Raw genomic sequence first — 18977 nt, 5'->3', positions numbered from 1 at the left:
AGTCAATTGATATAATGCAAAGTTATGTGTTATTGATGCTCTATTGGCATTTCCCATAAATTATGAGAATAATGTGAAAAATGCATCCTTTTATTGCTCATCACATTTTCTAATGAAACAATATTGATGATCAAAGCAACTCAAATGACAGAATGTCCTTGAGTAGGAAGAAATGTTCTTCCTTTCTCAACTTTGACTTACTTTCTTCTTTAAATTAGAGCTGAATGAAGTTTAATGACCATTTTCTCACCTTTTTTTTTTATCATATGACCAGATATTGAAAGAAACTAGGAAAACAGTGGTACCTAAAGTCATAGTTGCCACACCCAAAGTCAAAGAACAAGATGTAGTATCAAGAACTAGAGAAGGCATCACTACCAAAAGAGAGCAAGTGCAAGTAACTCACGAAAAGGTGAATACAGATATTCAGGATGGGAAAAGTTCATCTTTAAACTAATTTCTAGTAAACCATTAACTGCAATGTGACATGAATTATTAATCTGTATTTTCCTTTTTGAATCCCCAACTAAAAACCACATGGTGAGTGTATGACTTTTTCTCATTATCTTCACCTTTGATTTTCATTCATCTGTAACATTTGTAATTCATTTTATTCACCATTATCCTTTGCATGAAGATTAGCATTTTTAGCCTGATTTCTAGAAAGCAATCTATGGAATCATCTGGAGACTTATTTTTTTTGTAGTTAACATTTCTAAGGTTTGTGATTCCCATTCAGTGTGTGCACACACTGCCCCAGTGAAAGTTAACTTCTCTTGTGTAGTTAATCCTGAATAACTCGTCTTGCATCCCCACTAAGAGGGGGGAAGGGTCATTTCCTATTCGTCTAAAGCCCTGTGCAATTTAAACTTGATTTTACTGTGATAATCAGATGAGAAAGGAAGCTGAGAAAACTGCCTTGTCTACAATAGCAGTTGCTACTGCTAAAGCCAAAGAACAAGAAACAATACTGAGAACTAGAGAAGAAATGGCTACTAGACAAGAACAAATCCAAGTTACTCATGGAAAGGTGACTATTGCTATTCCAAGTGTGAAATCCCCTATTATAATACACTGATACTAAATCTCATGTGAAATCCTCTAATACTTTAATACCAAGTCTCAGAATTTCTTATGAGACACTATTAACCTAATTTATTTTTAGTTATATCATTGGAAAATTAAAGAACATTATTTATTATTGTTAATATTACTACATAATCCTTCCCTCACTGACTGCTTTACTATTATTTTCCATTTTTTATTATTAATGTCTAGAATTCTCCAGAAGTTGATGATGGAAATTGCACGCAAGCTGTATAAAATTATAGTATTTTTATCTTTAGACTTGTACACATGGACCATTCAAAACTAAAAGCAGGGGTTTCATTAAGGTAGTCAATTTATGAATAAATTTTTTTCACTTTTAGATGTGTTAATTTCTTGATTTTATGGGTATGAAGTTTCAGTTATGCAAGATGAGTAAGTTCTAGAGATCTGTTGAACAACGTTGTGCCTAGAGTTAAAAATACTATTTTGTGCATTTAAAGAGTAGACATCACGTTAAGTGTACTTACCACAATAAACCATGAAATCATGGGAAATGGGGAAAATAAGAAATTGCATGTAGGCTAATTTTAAGAAATGCCATGGACATTTAAAATATATATATATGTAAATAATGACTTTTACTGTCAAGAAGGTATAGATTTTGAGGGGTTCATAAATTCAGTATCTTAGGTTGTATAGTATAGGGTTATTTTAAGAAATAACCTATAATTTTCATCATGTGAAACTTTTATCTTTTTTCTCTCTGCAAATATCAGATGAGAAAAGAAACTGAGGAAATCATAGTACCTGCTATGGTAGCTCTCACTAACACTGAACAAGATGCAATATTAAAATCTTGAGAAGAAATTACCCAACCAGAATAAATACACATAAGCTATGAAAATGTTTGTAGCATCTATTTGTGGCTATGAAATTTCCATGAATTAACCTGTTTCCCATGAATCTATGCCTCGGGAACTGAGTAAACTATTTACCTAATTTTATTCTTTATTGCTAATATAGTAACTGGATATCAGCAACTAAAGTTTTTCAGTTTCTTTAGTATCATAGCATTCCTTTCTGTATTTCCCTCAATGCTGTTCTCTACATCTTTGGGTTTTTTCCTGAGACACGATTTAGGATCAGCTGATAAACATTACCCAAGTCTAATACTGGGCTTCCCTCATAGCTCAGTTGGTAAAGAATCCACCTGCAATGCAGGAGACCCCAGTTTGATTCCTGGGTTGGGAACATCCGCTGGAAAGGGGATAGGCTACCCACTGCAGTATTCTTGGGCTTTCCTGGTGGCTCAGCTGGTAAAGAATCTGCCTGCAACGTGGGAGACCTGGGTTCAATCCCTGGGTTTGGCAGATCCTCTGGAGAAGGGAAAGGCTACCCGCTCCAGTATTCTGGCCTGGAAAATTCCATGGACTGTATGTATAGTCCATGGGGTTGCAAAGAGTCAGCCATGACTGAGTGACTTTTACTCCACACTCAAGTCTAATCTTGAATGACATATCAACCTTTTCAAAGTCTCATTGACATATATTAAGCAGGAGCAAATGCATCTTTTTCATAAGGAGATGAAAACTGATGCAGTGGAGATGAAAAGCATTGTTTCACCCCATTTCATCATCAGTTCTCCTAACTTTTCATCCATCATGAGTCATGTGCTCCTGCTGTTCCATTTAATTGCTTGACTGATCAACAGAACATTCAAGACAATTAGATTCAGTCCAGTTCTTTCAGTGGAACAGCGTTTCTAGTTGTGAAAAGTCAGATTAAATAACAGTTTTCTAATTATTCTCAGCTTAAATTGATAGGAATTGAGATCTCCAATTCTAGGCAAATCTTCCTGATTAGCTAGTTTAGAAAAATGTGAGGGATATTAGAGTCAGAAAGAAATAAGAAATAAAAGTGCTATCAGCCTAGAATACTCATTTGTGATTGTCCACCAAAATGAGGGTATGGGTCCACCAGCATATGTATATAGAGTTGATATGGAGAAGGAAACGGTAACCCACTCCAGTATTCTTGCCTGGAGAATCCCATGGACGGAGAAGCCTGGCAGGCTACAGTCCACGGGGTCGCAAAGAGTCGGAGACGACTGAGCGACTGAACAGAACAGAACAGAACTGAAGTAAAAACATATAAATGCTTCCCCAATTTAAAATATCTTACCATAGTTAAGATTCTTTTTTGCGTAAGTTTTAAATTAAGAACGACATTCGTCTATGTCAGTTGGTGAGTGACAGTTTCTTTGAACCTAAGGTTTCTCATTATTAATAGAACAATTTATTTCATAGACTGGTTGAAAGATTCAAATGAGATATAATGTAAATGTAATCATTTTACAGGCAAAGTTATTTATTTATATAAACAAATATAAATCTGTTGAAGATGGTAACATTTTAAAACATCTCTAAAATTAAAGTTAACTTATGGCCCATGTGGTTTAAAAAAAGAAACAACCAGATAAATGAACTTAAACCACCTAATCCTCACATGTATCTTACAGTTTGTTCTAAGATGCAATCTGAAGCGAAAATGGGATCTATCCTTCTTCAAGGCAGATTAGATTGTGGCTTCCTAGAAGGAGAGCTGGATGAAGCCTGTGATCACTAAAGGCCCGATTTCATCTCAAAAATACCTCATTTATATATTAAATGGTTCAGATAATTTACCATTTGAGCAGATATATAGAGGTAGTACACTTGAAAAACGTTTCAGATGCAATCTAGGTTCTACTCACAGCAGCAGAAAACTGGACATTAATAAAATATTCCAGCATTCTTTTAAACAGCACTGATGGACATGGTGATGTGATGTTTGCAATATGCTGTTTCCAAGTATTGCACAGAATCATAACATATGAGCCATGTCAACTGGCTTGCTTTCTATAAAAGAGAAACTCTTTTGCAAACTGTGTTCCCATTTATGATAATCATATTCATGGAAATGAGAAAACAACATTTCGTTTTCCTTTTTCACTTTAACTTTCAGTGGTAATGACAGTAAATTGAACTTTGCTGTGAAAGGTTGTTCTCTTGAATCCAAATAGGATAACACTTGCATTTTCATCACAGCATCTTCATTCATGTGTTTTAAGAAAGATACTTTCTAATAAATTAGAACTTTCTTATCCCTAGGGAATCATAAGTAAATTAATATGTTCCCTGTGTGTTCACAAGCTTTCTTGTTATCTCAGATTTGCATGTGAGTATACAGTGCTGCAGCAGCTGATTTTTTCTGGATGGGACTGTGACAGTATTTGAGGGCATTTTTATCATCACTGTCATTGCACGTACACCAGACTGAATGATTGGCAATAAAGAATAATCAATTAAGATAACCAGCCCCAAAGTTCTGACTTCACAAGTGCTGTCTGTCTGCCATGGACAAAATACTGGACAAACTCAAAACTTCTTTACTATTGTATACACATATTGTGTTGTCCTATGTTGTGTTTGTGTGATTTAATGTCTAATTAAGCTAGGCTTCATAGAGTGTATCTAACTAGATGTCTACACATTATAATGATCAGTGAAGCAGTAAGCTCCGAAAAACATTTCTAAGTCACATTTCTGGAGATAGTAACATAGTTGTCTAACATAGGCACCATCTGCCCATCACGCCTTATAGGCATTTGTCTTTTCTCGATGACCATCCCAGGAGGAAAAGTCCCAACCTGACTTTGACATTGCTGAGGGTTAATTCTGGAAACCTTGTCTGCAGGTGGGCGTTGGGAAAAAGGCGGAAGCTGTAGCAACAGTGGTTGCTGCAGTTGACCAGGCCCGAGTTCGAGAGCCCAGAGAACCCGGGCATGTTGAAGACTCATACGCTCAGCAGACCACTTTGGAGTATGGCTATAAGGAGCACATTTCTGCCACAAAGGTAGCTGAGCAGCCCCCACGTCCAGCGTCAGAGCCCCACGTTGTCCCTAAAGCAGTCAAACCTGGAGTGATCCACGCTCCTTCTGAGACTCATATCACAACTACTGATCAAATGGGAATGCACATATCATCACAGGTGAGTGTGGACCCACTGCCTGTTTCTGGGAAAGCAAGCATAACTACTGTGGTCATCTGATGAGCAAGGGCTTCACTGAGTTCCATTTCCATGCAGATCAAGAAAACTACAGATCTAACAAGCGAAAGATTAGTCCATGTGGATAAACGCCCCCGCACAGCAAGCCCTCACTTTACTGTTTCAAAAATTTCTGTTCCTAAGACAGAACATGGATATGAGGTAAGAAGCTAAAGAGCATGACAAAGAAATGTTAGGCTTAAAGGAAGAAAGTAGGTTATGTGTGATATGGAGTATCTTTGGTAAAGGCAGTACAAGCTTGTTTTTGGCAATGTCTGTTTACCCTCATGTAGACTCAGAAGCCCCTAAAGTTCGATTACTGGAACTTGCCCAGCAGAGTGAGCCTAGACTATCAGATAGTTTTCTGACACCTCTGAGAAGACACAAATCCATACTGGCTTCTCTCTGTTTCACATTTTGTAAAAGGTTCAGTTCAGTTTTCCTTATGCTGTGAGATATTTCAGAGTGACATAAATGAGAATTGATACCAATACTAAAGACAGACATTGCGAAGTCATGTATTTGTATACTCAGGATAACAAGATGGAGATGTGTTACCGTGTGGTGGTTGGGCTGGACTGTGGGATCACACAGGCCTGGATTAGCACCCTAACTCTGCCCCTTATTAGCTCTGTCATCAGGAACAAGTTAGTACAAGTGAAAACCTTAGTAAGTTGACAAGATCTAATAATCCTAAATATTAGTCACAACTATTCTTATTTTGAGGTTTCCCAGGTGGCGCTAGTGGTAAAGAACACACCTGCCAATGCAGGAGACATAAGAGACATGGATTCAATCCCTGGGTTGGGAAGATCCCCTGGAGGAGGGCATGGCAACCTACTCCAGTATTCTGGCCTGGTGAATCCCTTGGACAGTCTGGTGGGCTACAGTCCATAGAGTCACAAAGAGTCAAACACGACTGAAGTGACTTAGCAGGCATACATTCTTATGTTACACACCCGAATCATAGAATCCAAACTTTATATGCTTCAGAGAATTATAAGGTATATTTAATACCTGCATTTGGGATAATCTTAGATACTCAGCAACAGAGTAAAGAGAGTAGGGAAACTCTTAAAATATTCTTCTAAGCTTTTCCACTTTCACCTGTCACACAGATTTGTGGCTGAAGCCTAAATGTTCTGTTTAAAAGTAGTTCTTAGGAATTAGCCAAGTAGTTAAAAGTTTTATTATTTTTTAATTTCCCACTGTTGTATTTTCAAACACAGCTTCCTTGGCATGATTTAAGTGAAAATTCATGACCAAGTTTTAGAAGACCTTCAGTCCCTTTATGATAAAAGCATAAAATAAGAAGTTCTAAATACAACTCTATTAGGAAGACTTTCAAATGTATTTTAGAAGCTGGCAGGAATGACAGTGAGCTTTTATAACTGGCTTATCATTAACTATAAAAGTGATAATGAGAACATTAAAAAGCAGACCACATAGAAAATTGACTCAGACTTAGCAGAGGAGAGCCAGTGGCGAAGGACTTCCGAGAGGCGACTGGGTTGCAGTTAAGTGACTCTTTTCTGATTCTGTTTATATTTAGGCGTCAATAGCCGGCAGCGCTATTGCCACATTACAAAAAGAGTTGTCAGCCACACCTTCTGCTCAGAAGGTCACCAAATCTGTGAAGGCACCTACTGTGAAGCCTGCGGAGGCTAGAGTGAGAGCAGAGCCCACTCCTTCACCCCAGTTCCCCTTCGCGGACACACCAGAGACTTTTAAGAGTCAAGCTGGCATCGAGGTGAAGAAGGAGGTTGGGGTGAGCATCACTGGTGTTGCAGTCCGTGAAGAGCGCTTCGAAGCACTGCGTGAGCGTGAAACCAAGGTTGGTTGGTCACTGGAGTCCCTGCTGTCTCTTAATCCATTCCCGTGGAGCAGGCCCAGGCCCTAGGCCAGTCTGTGCTACAGAAGTGGTCAGCCAGATATCCTGCTCTTCTCCATTGCTCAAACTTCATTTTACTGAGCATGGTGTGGGTCAGAACTCTTCTTGAATTATTTTTATAATTTTGCACGTGCTAAGAGTTTGAGACTTCCCCTAATTTCCTGAGCATTTTGTAACATCCTTTGTCAAAATTGTAGGTAACAGAAACAGCAAGAGTACCTGCACCTGTTGAAATCCCTGTTACTCCACCAACTTTAGTCTCGGTGAGTAAAGTTGATAGTGTTGGATCACATGCATATCTAGTCAAATAATGTTCATATATGCAAAGATCAGATTCTCAAACTTGAAAATTCCATGAGTGCATCTGCAAGTGTTTATTTTAAGACCATATACTATTAGGCAAGGAGAGGGGGAATTCTGTGTGACAGCCTCAGTCACACTGCCAGCAGATTCAATGAGTTTCTGTTATGTGTAAGGCATAATTGCAAGACTAGTCTAGCCCTCTTTGAAATCTGTCTTACTATCTGAAAAAATGTATGTAAATAAGCATAATAAAATATAGAAGGTGATAAACACTTGAAACTGCAATACTTTGGCCACCTCATGCGACGAGTTGACTCACTGGAAAAGACTCTGATGCTGGGAAAGGTTGGGGGCGGGAGAAGAAGGGGACGACGGAGAATGAGATGGCTGGATGGCATCACCGACTCGATGGACATGAGTTTGAGTGAGCTCCGGGAGTTGGTGATGGACAGGGAGGCCTGGCGTGCTGTGATTCATGGGGTCGCAGAGAGTCGGACACGACTGAGCGACTGAACTGAACTGAACTGAGAGGGAGGGTGCAAAGGAAAGTTGGATTACTTCCAGTTGAGGATAGCATGGAAAGCTTTGCTGAAGAGGCAGCATTCGCTGCTGAGCCTTCAAGCTTTGTTAGCATTTGAATACATGCAAACAACAGAGGGTACAGGGATGCCCTATTATGTGACATCAGTACAGTTCCACCTTATGAAGTTGGAAACACCTTACATTTATTTCAAATTGGGAGTATTCCAATTTCCAAAGGAGTTTCTTTACAGAGTCTTGATGTTAAGAAAGCATTTTATGACAATTAGAATGTACAAGGTCAAACCCCACATTCGGTACAACATATAGAGATGATTCATGAACCTGCACATGTATCAATACTTCCTGTTTCTTCTTTCTTTAGGGCTTAAAGAACGTGACTGTTATTGAAGGTGAATCTGTCACCTTAGAGTGCCACATTTCTGGATACCCATCCCCCAAAGTGACATGGTACAGGGAAGACTACCAGATAGAAAGTTCCATTGATTTCCAGATAACCTTCCAGAGTGGAATTGCTCGCCTTATGATTCGTGAAGCCTTTGCAGAAGACAGTGGGCGGTTCACTTGCACTGCTGTGAATGAGGCTGGGACCGTGAGCACATCCTGCTATCTAGCTGTGCAAGGTCAGTGGTCACACCCCCACTGACCTTCCACACACTCCTCACTGCCACCTGACATTTCTTTCTACATACCTGGTAATGGAGTCCCCTTTTAGAACTGAGGGATTAATTATGGGGTCAACCTAACTATCATGCTAAGGAGAGGTCAGTAGTGAAGCGAACTAAATAACCTGACTTTAACAAGAGAAATTTCTGTCTTCTTCTAGTGTCAGAAGAATTTGAAAAGGAAACAACTGTGGCTGAGAAAATTACCACAGAAGAGAAACGGTAACACCTTCTTTTGCTAATGATTTTTCATTGTAGTAGTTTTGCTTGGTTAGTCCCTTTCGTATTGGCAAATGGCAGTCCAGAAGCTGATGTGAAGGGCATTCTCTTTCCAGCTTCGTTGAATCAAGAGATGTGGTAATGACTGATACTAGCATCACAGAGGAACCAGCAGGGCCAGGAGAACCTGCCGCTCCTTTCTTTATTACAAAACCTGTGGTCCAGAAACTGGTGGAAGGTGGGAGCATTGTATTTGAATGCCAGGTCGGTGGCAACCCGAAGCCCCATGTCTACTGGAAAAAGTCCGGTGTTCCTCTAACCACAGGATACAGGTATTTTCGTGCTTGAATGATAGAGTTTTCTGCGATTTGTCTGATAGGTCTATGAAGCCAAGAGAGAACAGAATATACTTACCCCACCCTCAGAGGTAGGGTCTTTTGTCATAGAGCCTTCATAGTGTGCTTTGAGGTGTTTTCATGTTTTCACACAAAGTCTTATTGAGAAACAGAGTTATGTGACAAAAGTGGATGGAAGATATATATTTTATATTCTGGTTTGATTCAGTTATAGTGCTGGTGAAATAGAGAAAATGATGTGGAATTTTTACACACATAGAACATATTTTTCTACCAAGGATATGAAACAACTTTCAATAAAAAGGCATAATAATTAAGTTACTAAAAGATAAAAGAAAAAGGGTAATTCTTGAAGAAAGCTGGTTATATGTGAAAATCTATGCTAATAAATTTGCAATTGAATATAAAATTCAGCTTTAAATTTCCTGCAACTTAATCTGAAAATGTATCCATCATATCTTAATAAGAAGAAATGTAGTGTACCAAAGACTTAATATTGAAATGTTTAAAGGAGTTTATTGTTTTCATTATTCATTTTCTCTTCACATAAAACAGGGAACAAAATAATAAGCAAAGAGAAGTATCTTAGTATTTAAATGACCTCATCATTTGCTAATATAAACACTGAAGTCTCTTATTTCCATACAGTTGATTCTAGTAGTATTAGAATAATAGTCTATTATTATATGACTATTATTTAGAATGAAAATTTTAACTCGTTTGGCCTTCATTACTCATGTCCGTGCATTTCCCTCAATTTTTAGCAATCTTATACTCTATGGTGGAGCCTAGTCCCATGTTTAGGATCATTGAATTTTGTACCGCAGATCCACATAAGGCTTATTTTACTCACATAAGGGTCATTTATGAACTCTCTTGTTTGTTCACTTCCATAAAGATACAAAGTGAGTTACAACAAACAAACCGGAGCGTGCAGACTGGTGATCTCAATGACGTTCGCCGATGATGCTGGAGAATACACTATTGTTATTCGTAATAAGCACGGGGAAGCTTCTGCATCTGCCTCCTTGCTTGAAGAAGGTGAGTGCAACTGTACGTAGTTCCATGTGCGTGATAAGGATGGAAACGCAGGGAGGAAGCAGCGCTGTGTGATTGTCAGAAGTCCTGCTCCAGCATTCCGGTTTTGATACTGGCTCTGTCCACTTTTGCCCTCCTCTTGGCCTCAGCTGTATAGGAAATGTTTTAGACCACATGGCCTCAAAAAAAGGTTCTGACGATAGTTTATTTTTGGTGCGTTCATTTCTAAGTATATAATGACTTTGAAAATGCAGGAGGAACTTCCCCAGCACTGCAGTGGTTGAGACTCTGCCTTCCAATGCACGGGGTGCAGGTTCAATCCCTGGTCAGGGACTAAGATCCCACATGCCATGTGGTTCAGCCAAAACAATTACATTAAATTAAAAAATGAAAATGTAAGGATTCTAAATCCCGTGGCCCTCTAGATCCAGACAGGTATTAGTGAGTGCAATGCAGACAGTGGAGAAATTGGAGAGCATATGCCCTGCCCCAAGGGGTCAGTAGCTTCCCACCTCCAGTATGTTGTTGCCAGGCACACACGTACCAGGCTCAATGTTGCTAGAGTTTCCAATGTTTTTTTTAAAAGCTAGAAATCAGGATTTTCAATATTCATAAGTAATTTGAAAAAAAAGTGTTATTACACTTTTTTAAGTTCAGACGTACCTGTGGGTCTCCATTATCTTTGTCAAGATGCTCACATTTATCGTGAACCATCCTATGTTCTGTACAAAACCCCTTGGGATTAGGATGTTGTCCCCCTTTCTCAGATGAAGCACTCAAGACCAAGGAGGATAAATTAATTGCCAGAAGTCACACGACAAATTAGGAAGACCTCTAGGGTAGATCCCAAAGGACTGACTGCTAATATAAAATGTTTTCTATAATAGTAGTGGCTGCTTTGACTTATTAATGTAAGTTTGGGTTTGAAAATCAATCTACTTAGTCTATCCTGAGCACTTTGATAGTAAAATTTGGGAAATCTGGCTTTTGTTTATCAACTTTTCATAGGGTAGGATTTTCTTGAATGAACAGTGGCGTGAGGCTTTTTCATAAGAACATTAAAAATTAACTCATGTTCTTAACCCCTAGCTGATTATGAGTCACTGATGAAATCCCAGCAAGAAATGCTTTACCAAACACAAGTGACTGCATTTGTGCAAGAACCTAAAGTTGGAGAAGTAGCTCCTGGATATATATACTCTGAGTATGAAAAAGAGTATGAGAAAGAGCAAGCCTTAATTAGGAAGAAAATGGCCAAAGATACTGTAATGGTCAGGACTTTTGTGGAAGACCAGGTGGGTATAACGATAATGACCGAGTAAATCACTTCACACATTGTTCTTTCCTCCCGCCGTGCCCCTGTTTTTGTTTGATATTTTCATTTTCGAGTGATGGGCCAGGGTTATAATACTATAAGCAGGTCCAGGTTCACTGCTGATGAGCTTCCTTAATCTTCATAATATTAATATGTTACACATATAGCTTTGGAAATAAAGATTACCTGTAAGTAGGAAAAACAATTACTAAAACAACGAGGTTCATTATTGCCAACATTTTTTCATCGGTAGGCTAGACAGCACATGTGTAACGCATACTCTTAGAATACCGTTGTCCAAGACACCACAGCATGAACTTCCAAAGATGACTGGAAGGCAGCTTAAAAAATAATGACTCATCTAATTCTCACTGAAAAACAGATAAAAAAGCAAAAATAAAACGCTTCTGGATGTTTCTTCCTGTTAATTTTAATCAAACCTTATTTCTGAAAACAAATATTCTTAAAGAATTTCTATCAGTCAGAAGATATCTTTTTAACAGACTGTCATCTTTTTTACTACATAGGAATTCCACATTTCTTCCTTTGAAGAGAGACTAATTAAAGAAATTGAATACAGAATAATAAAGACTACATTAGAAGAACTTCTTGAAGAAGATGGAGAAGAAAAGATGGCAGTTGACATTTCTGAATCTGAAGCTATTGAAGCAGGATTTGATTTAAGAGTCAAGAATTATAGAATTCTTGAAGGGATGGGTGTTACATTTCATTGCAAAATGTCTGGGTATCCATTACCCAAGGTAAAATATAAGCATTGATCGTACCTCCATGCTACAATAAAGACACAGATTATAGTGTAACTACTTTATGTAAATTTTATTTACATGTACATGATATTATTTGCAGATTGCATGGTATAAAGATGGCAAGCGCATCAAACATGGAGAGAGATACCATATGGAGTTTCTACAAGATGGTAGAGCTAGTCTGCGAATACCTGTTGTTCTTCCGGAAGATGAAGGCATCTATACTGCATTTGCCAGCAATATTAAAGGAAATGCAATTTGCTCAGGGAAATTGTATGTGGAGCCTGCTGCACCTCTTACTGCTCCAACATACATACCCACACCAGAGCCAGTGAGCAGAATCAGGTGAGGCTCATAATAATTCAGGTTGATCAGTATTTAAATTGTTTAAAACACCAAATATCTCAGTAGCAAATTGCTGTCATGTAGTGGGAGGTATGACGGCTGAAATAACCCAGAAGTCTACCAGTCTCTGTACTGGCAATTGCCCAATTTTTATTTCTTACCCCTGTGTAGAATGAGCAAATCATCTTTCAACATGTATTATATTATCTATTTTGCCAGTGCCATAGCTAGTATAGTGAAGGCTATAAAGAGTTGTTTAACGTCTGATTTTACATGTGTTATCCCTAGTTTATGAGGAAGGCATGGCAACCCATCCATGGGGTCACACAGAGTTGGACACTACTGAAGCGACTTAGCATGCAAGCATGGCAGCCCACTCCAGTATTCTTGCCTGGAGAATCCCATGGACAGAGGAGCCTGGTGGACTACAGTCCATAGGGTCGCATAGTCGGACATGACTGAAGCGACTTAACACAAGCACACATCACTAATTTATACAGCAACCGTGCAATGGAGGGATTATTTTTGCTATTTTGGGAGTGAGAACACTAAGTTTCCATGACCCTGTGAAAATTGCCTTAGTCCACCCAGCCTGTGTGGTGGACTTGAAATCCAATCCAAGCCAATCTGGCTACAATGTATAGGTAGGGTTTGGGACTTTTTTCAAATATCTTTTATTGGTTTTTCCTCTTCTGGGATATGTAAGTTATTTTTCTTTTTCTATATTTAGAAAAATATAGAAAATATAGTCGCTCAGTCATGTCCGACTCTTTGCGACCCCATGAATCACAGCACGCCAGGCCTCCCTGTCCATCACCAACTCCCGGAGTTCACTCAAACTCATGTCCATCGAGTCGGTGATGCCAACGGTGATGTCGTCTCTGTCTCCTCCCAACCCCAGTCCCTCCTAGCATCAGACTCTTTTCCAGTGAGTCAGCTCGTCATGTGAGGTGGCCAAAGTATTGGAGTTCAGCTTTAGCATCAGTCCTTCCAATGAACACCCAGTATTGATCTCCTTTAGAATGGACTGGTTGGACCTCCTTGCAGTCCAAGGGACTCTCAAGAGTCTTCTCCAGCACCACAGTTCAAAAGCATCAATTCTTCGGCGATCAGCTTTCTTCACAGTCCAACTCTCACATCCATACATGACCAGTATTTTGGTAGCTGAACCAAAAAGGTTCAGTAACTCATTAAACCCAGTTGGTGAGGGAGAGACCATATTAAGGACAAGTCTAAGATTTTGAGTATGGGTTCCCAGCTGTGTTGAATAATTCCTGACTGGGATTGATGGTATATGAACAATATAGTTTTGGGAGCCATAATAATGTATTCCGTTTTGGATCCCAAGGAGTTTGAGGTACCTTTTAATACACAAAGTGAATTCTAAAATAATGTTAAGAAAGAGATTTATTGTGGTGAGTTTTCTCTATGCCTCATAAAAATGTTCTTTTTTGCATTTTGTTTTTCAGATCCATCTCTCCACGTTCAGTGAGCAGATCTCCGATACGCATGTCCCCTGCACGGATGTCCCCTGCACGGATGTCCCCTGGACGCAGGCTGGAGGAAACAGATGAGTCACAACTCGAGAGACTGTATAAGCCAGTCTTTGTGTTGAAACCTACTTCTTTCAAGTGTGTAGAAGGACAGACTGCCAGATTTGACCTAAAGGTTGTAGGTCGACCCATGCCCGAGACCTTCTGGTTTCATGACGGTAAGTGTAAGTTTTCACTAATAAATTACTAAACACAAAAATAAACTTATCTGTGTGTCTAACAACTTTTGAAAACAACTATTTTAACGTGGTTTCCTTTTTGCTTACTTTTCTGATAGGCCAGCAAATTGTCAATGACTATACCCATAAAGTCGTCGTTAAAGAAGATGGTACCCAATCACTGCTTATTGTCCCTGCAACACCCAGTGATTCTGGGGAATGGACGGTGGTTGCCCAAAACAGGGCAGGGAAATCTTCAATTTCTGTGATTTTAACTGTGGAAGGTATTTACTCTGAAGACTCAAAATAAATAACCTTATCACTTGGGTTTTAAATAGGTAGTTCAGCCCTACTCAGAATCACAACCTTTCTCTTTCAGCTGTGGAACATCAGGTAAAACCAGTGTTTGTGGAAAAACTGAGGAATCTCAACATAAAGGAAGGTTCCCGACTTGAAATGAAAGTCAGAGCTACGGGCAACCCCAATCCTGACATCGTATGGTTGAAAAACAGTGAAATCATTGTACCTCATAAATATCCCAAAATCAGGTAAGTTTGCTTGAAAAAATAATAAAACTAAACTCATTACACAAATCCAATACTCAAGGAAGTAACAACTACTTCTGTATTGATAATTTATTTTCCACTTTTTATAGAATTGAAGGAACCAAGGGAGAAGCTGCCCTTAAAATCGATTCCACTGTCAGCCAAGACTCTGCCTGGTACACTGCAACTGCTATTAACAAGGCTGGCCGAGACACTACACGATGCAAAGTAAATGTTGAAGTTGAGTTTGCAGAGCCTGAGCCAGAGAGGAGATTAATCATCCCACGAGGGACGTATCGAGCAAAGGAGATTGCAGCCCCAGAACTGGAGCCTCTCCATTTGCGATACGGCCAAGAGCAGTGGGAAGAGGGTGACCTCTATGACAAAGAAAAGCAGCAGAAACCATTTTTCAAGAAAAAACTCACTTCCTTAAGACTCAAGCGCTTTGGGCCTGCCCACTTTGAATGTAGGCTGACACCAATTGGCGACCCAACGATGGTGGTGGAATGGCTCCACGATGGAAAGCCACTGGAAGCAGCCAACAGGCTCCGCATGATCAATGAATTTGGGTATTGTAGCCTTGATTACGCAGTGGCGTATTCCAGAGACAGTGGTGTCATTACTTGCAGAGCTACTAACAAATATGGAACAGATCACACATCTGCTACCCTTATTGTCAAAGATGAGAAGAGTCTTGTGGAGGAATCTCAGTTGCCTGAGGGGAGGAAAGGCTTACAGAAAATTGAAGAATTAGAGCGAATGGCTCATGAAGGTGCCCTTACTGGTGTGACAGCCGATCAAAAAGAGAAGCAAAAACCAGACATTGTCTTGTTCCCAGAGCCAGTAAGAGTACTGGAAGGGGAGACCGCCAGATTCCGTTGCCGGGTAACAGGCTACCCTCAGCCCAAAGTCAACTGGTACCTTAATGGGCAGCTCATCCGCAAAAGCAAACGGTTCAGAGTCCGCTATGATGGCATTCATTATCTGGACATTGTGGACTGCAAGTCTTATGATACAGGTGAAGTCAAGGTCACCGCAGAAAACCCTGAAGGTGTGATAGAGCATAAAGTAAAGCTAGAGATCCAACAGAGGGAAGATTTTAGGTCTGTCCTTAGGCGAGCCCCTGAGCCAAAGCCCGAGTTTCACATCCATGAACCTGGGAAACTTCAGTTTGAAGTACAAAAAGTAGACAGACCTGTTGACACCACTGAAACCAAAGAAATTGTGAGGCTGAAAAGGGCTGAAAGAATCACTCATGAAAAAGTGTCTGAAGAGTCAGAAGAGCTGCGGAGCAAGTTCAAGCGCAGGACTGAGGAAGGCTATTATGAAGCCATTACGGCTGTGGAGCTCAAGTCTCGTAAGAAGGATGAATCCTATGAAGAGCTTCTAAGGAAGACAAAAGATGAGCTTCTCCATTGGACCAAGGAGCTAACAGAAGAGGAGAAGAAAGCCCTTGCCGAAGAAGGCAAAATCACTATTCCAACTTTTAAACCTGACAAAATTGAATTAAGTCCTAGTATGGAGGCCCCCAAAATATTCGAAAGAATCCAAAGCCAAACAGTGGGCCAGGGATCTGATGCACACTTCCGGGTCAGAGTGGTGGGAAAACCTGATCCTGAATGTGAGTGGTACAAAAATGGTGTGAAGATTGAGCGCTCTGACCGAATCTACTGGTATTGGCCCGAAGACAATGTTTGTGAACTGGTCATAAGAGATGTGACTGCTGAGGACTCTGCCAGCATCATGGTGAAAGCCATCAATATTGCTGGGGAAACCTCAAGCCACGCATTCTTACTCGTCCAGGGTAATTTGAATTTCTTTCATTTGATGGATCTATTTTTATTTATCTGTGAATATCCAGTAGTGCATTGTCTTAATTTTCTTTTCCATTATCCAAATTGTGTGTTCAATTTAATGTACTTTATCCCCCCTTTTTCTCTTGTAGCCAAGCAGTTGATCACTTTTACACAGGAATTACAAGATGTTGTTGCTAAGGAAAAAGACACCATGGCAACCTTTGAATGTGAAACCTCAGAGCCATTTGTCAAAGTGAAATGGTATAAAGATGGTGTGGAGATTCACACAGGAGATAAATATAGGATGCACTCTGACAGGAAAGTTCACTTCCTCTCCGTGCTGACAATCGACACATCTGATGCTGAAGACTATAGCTGTGTACTTGTGGAAGACGAAAACGTGAAAACAACAGCTAAACTTATTGTCGAAGGTAGTAAATAATGATTTTGTTGTTTACTCAAGTTTTAGAGTTACTTTTATTATGTGATAAAATTAGCTATGCAATTTTCACCCCCTAAAAAGAAATCAGTTCAGTTCAGTCACTCAGTCGTGTCCGACTCTTTGCGATCCCATGAACTGCAGCACATCAGGCCTCCCTGTCCATCACCAACTCCCGGAGTTCACTCAAACTCATGTCCATCAAGTCGGTGATGCCATCCAGCCATCTCATCCTCTGTCGTCCCCTTCTCCTCCTGCCCTCAATCTTTCCCAGCATCAGGGTCTTTTCCAATGAGTTGACTATTTGCATCAGGTGGCCAAAGTATTGGAGTTTCAGCTTCAACCCTAGTCCTTCCAATGAACACCCAGGACTGATCTCCTTTAGGATGGACTGGTTGGATCTCCTTGCAGTCCAAGGGACTCTCAAGAGTTTTCTCCAGCACCACAGTTCAAAAGCATCAATTCTTCAGCGATTAGCTTTCTTCACAGTCCAACTCTCACATCCATACATCACCACTGGAAAAACCATAGCCTTGACTAGACGGACCTTGGTTGGCAAAGTAATGTCTCTGCTTTTTAATATACTATCTAGGTTGGTCATAACTTTCCTTCCAAGGAGTAAGCATCTTTTAATTTCATGGCTGTAATCACCATCTGCAGTGATTTTGGAGCCCAGAAAAATAAAGTCAGCCATTGTTCCCACTGTTTCCCTATCTATATGCCATGAAGTGATGGGACTGGATGCCATGATCTTAGTTTTCTGAATGTTGAGGTTTAAGCCAACTTTTTCACTCTCCTCTTTCACTTTCATTAAGAGGCTCTTTAGTTCTTCTTCACTTTCTGCCATAAGGGTGGTGTCATCTGCATTACCTATGAATTAAAAATAAACTTCATACCAAGAATCATGACTGTATAATGCTAATTAAGAATGTTGACAATTGGGATGTTTTTAAAGTGAGGTTATTTTGATGTCTTGTTTTAAAATTTTTTTTGAATTATAATTCCATGCTTTATTAAAAATAGTTTAAAATTTAAAATAACTCCTTTTATTGGCAATTTATTTCTCAGTCCAGAAGTTAGATATTAAATAATATTCCTGATAGGATGGGGAAGATAAGAGATTTCCAGGGAATTTAAGTTCTCACCTAAGTCTAGATATACTCTCCAGAGAAATTAACTTGTCCTTATCTCATAATTCAGGTGCAGTTGTTGAGTTTGTGAAAGAACTTCAGGACATAGAGGTTCCAGAATCATTTTCAGGAGAGTTAGAATGCATTATAACCCCGGAAAACATAGAAGGCAAATGGTATCATAAGGGTGTGGAGCTTAAATCCAATGGCAAGTACACAATTACATCTCGCCGTGGACGTCAGAACCTCACCGTCAAGGATGTGACCAAAGAGGACCAGGGAGAATACAGCTTTGTTGTCGATGGGAAAAAGACAACCTGTAAACTAAAGATGAAACGTAAGCCACCTCCTCCTTTTCAGCCTATAGCAACCATCATTATGATTTATTGATAATAAATGGTCATAACGTTCTTTCCTCTCCCCATATTTTCACAGCCCGCCCCATCGCTATCCTACAAGGACTCAGTGATCAAAAAGTCTGCGAGGGTGACATTGTTCAGCTTGAAGTTAAAGTCTCCTTAGAGAATGTGGAAGGCGTCTGGATGAAAGATGGTGAAGAAGTGCAGCCGGGCGACAGGGTTCACATTGTGATAGACAAGCAATCACACATGCTGCTTATTGAAGACATGACTAAGGAGGATGCTGGCCATTACTCCTTCACCATTCCGTCCCTCGGACTGTCAACCCATGGGCGCGTCTCTGTCTACAGTGAGTACAACTTACACAGTCTTGTACGTATGCTGTCAAGTGAGCAGGTATTTCCAACAAAAATTTGTATTCA

At 39.8% G+C, this 18977-nt stretch overlaps 1 protein-coding gene across 31 annotated transcripts in view; it reads left to right on the top strand.

The window, feature by feature from the left end:
- Positions 1–18977, top strand: part of TTN (titin) — a 276712-nt gene that overhangs the window by 16793 nt on the left and 240942 nt on the right. For all 31 annotated transcript variants that reach the window (XM_088830575.1, XM_088830572.1, XM_088830570.1 and 28 more), the window contains exons 11-30: positions 275–412; positions 893–1030; positions 4786–5079; positions 5176–5298; positions 6689–6970; positions 7225–7290; positions 8235–8493; positions 8697–8757; positions 8871–9086; positions 10009–10151; positions 11238–11443; positions 11991–12224; positions 12331–12575; positions 14045–14286; positions 14406–14570; positions 14666–14834; positions 14942–16635; positions 16777–17058; positions 18267–18533; positions 18632–18904. In XM_088830575.1, the coding sequence (XP_088686701.1) occupies positions 275–412; positions 893–1030; positions 4786–5079; positions 5176–5298; positions 6689–6970; positions 7225–7290; positions 8235–8493; positions 8697–8757; positions 8871–9086; positions 10009–10151; positions 11238–11443; positions 11991–12224; positions 12331–12575; positions 14045–14286; positions 14406–14570; positions 14666–14834; positions 14942–16635; positions 16777–17058; positions 18267–18533; positions 18632–18904 (5497 nt within the window). The remainder of the gene's footprint in view (positions 1–274; positions 413–892; positions 1031–4785; positions 5080–5175; positions 5299–6688; positions 6971–7224; positions 7291–8234; positions 8494–8696; positions 8758–8870; positions 9087–10008; positions 10152–11237; positions 11444–11990; positions 12225–12330; positions 12576–14044; positions 14287–14405; positions 14571–14665; positions 14835–14941; positions 16636–16776; positions 17059–18266; positions 18534–18631; positions 18905–18977) is intronic.

The sequence above is a fragment of the Moschus berezovskii genome, chromosome 2, assembly GCF_049115385.1.
Source record: "Moschus berezovskii isolate FMDL1 chromosome 2, NW_MosBer_1.0, whole genome shotgun sequence".
Classification (NCBI taxonomy): domain Eukaryota; kingdom Metazoa; phylum Chordata; class Mammalia; order Artiodactyla; family Moschidae; genus Moschus; species Moschus berezovskii.
This window is presented reverse-complemented; position numbering and strand designations above follow the sequence as displayed.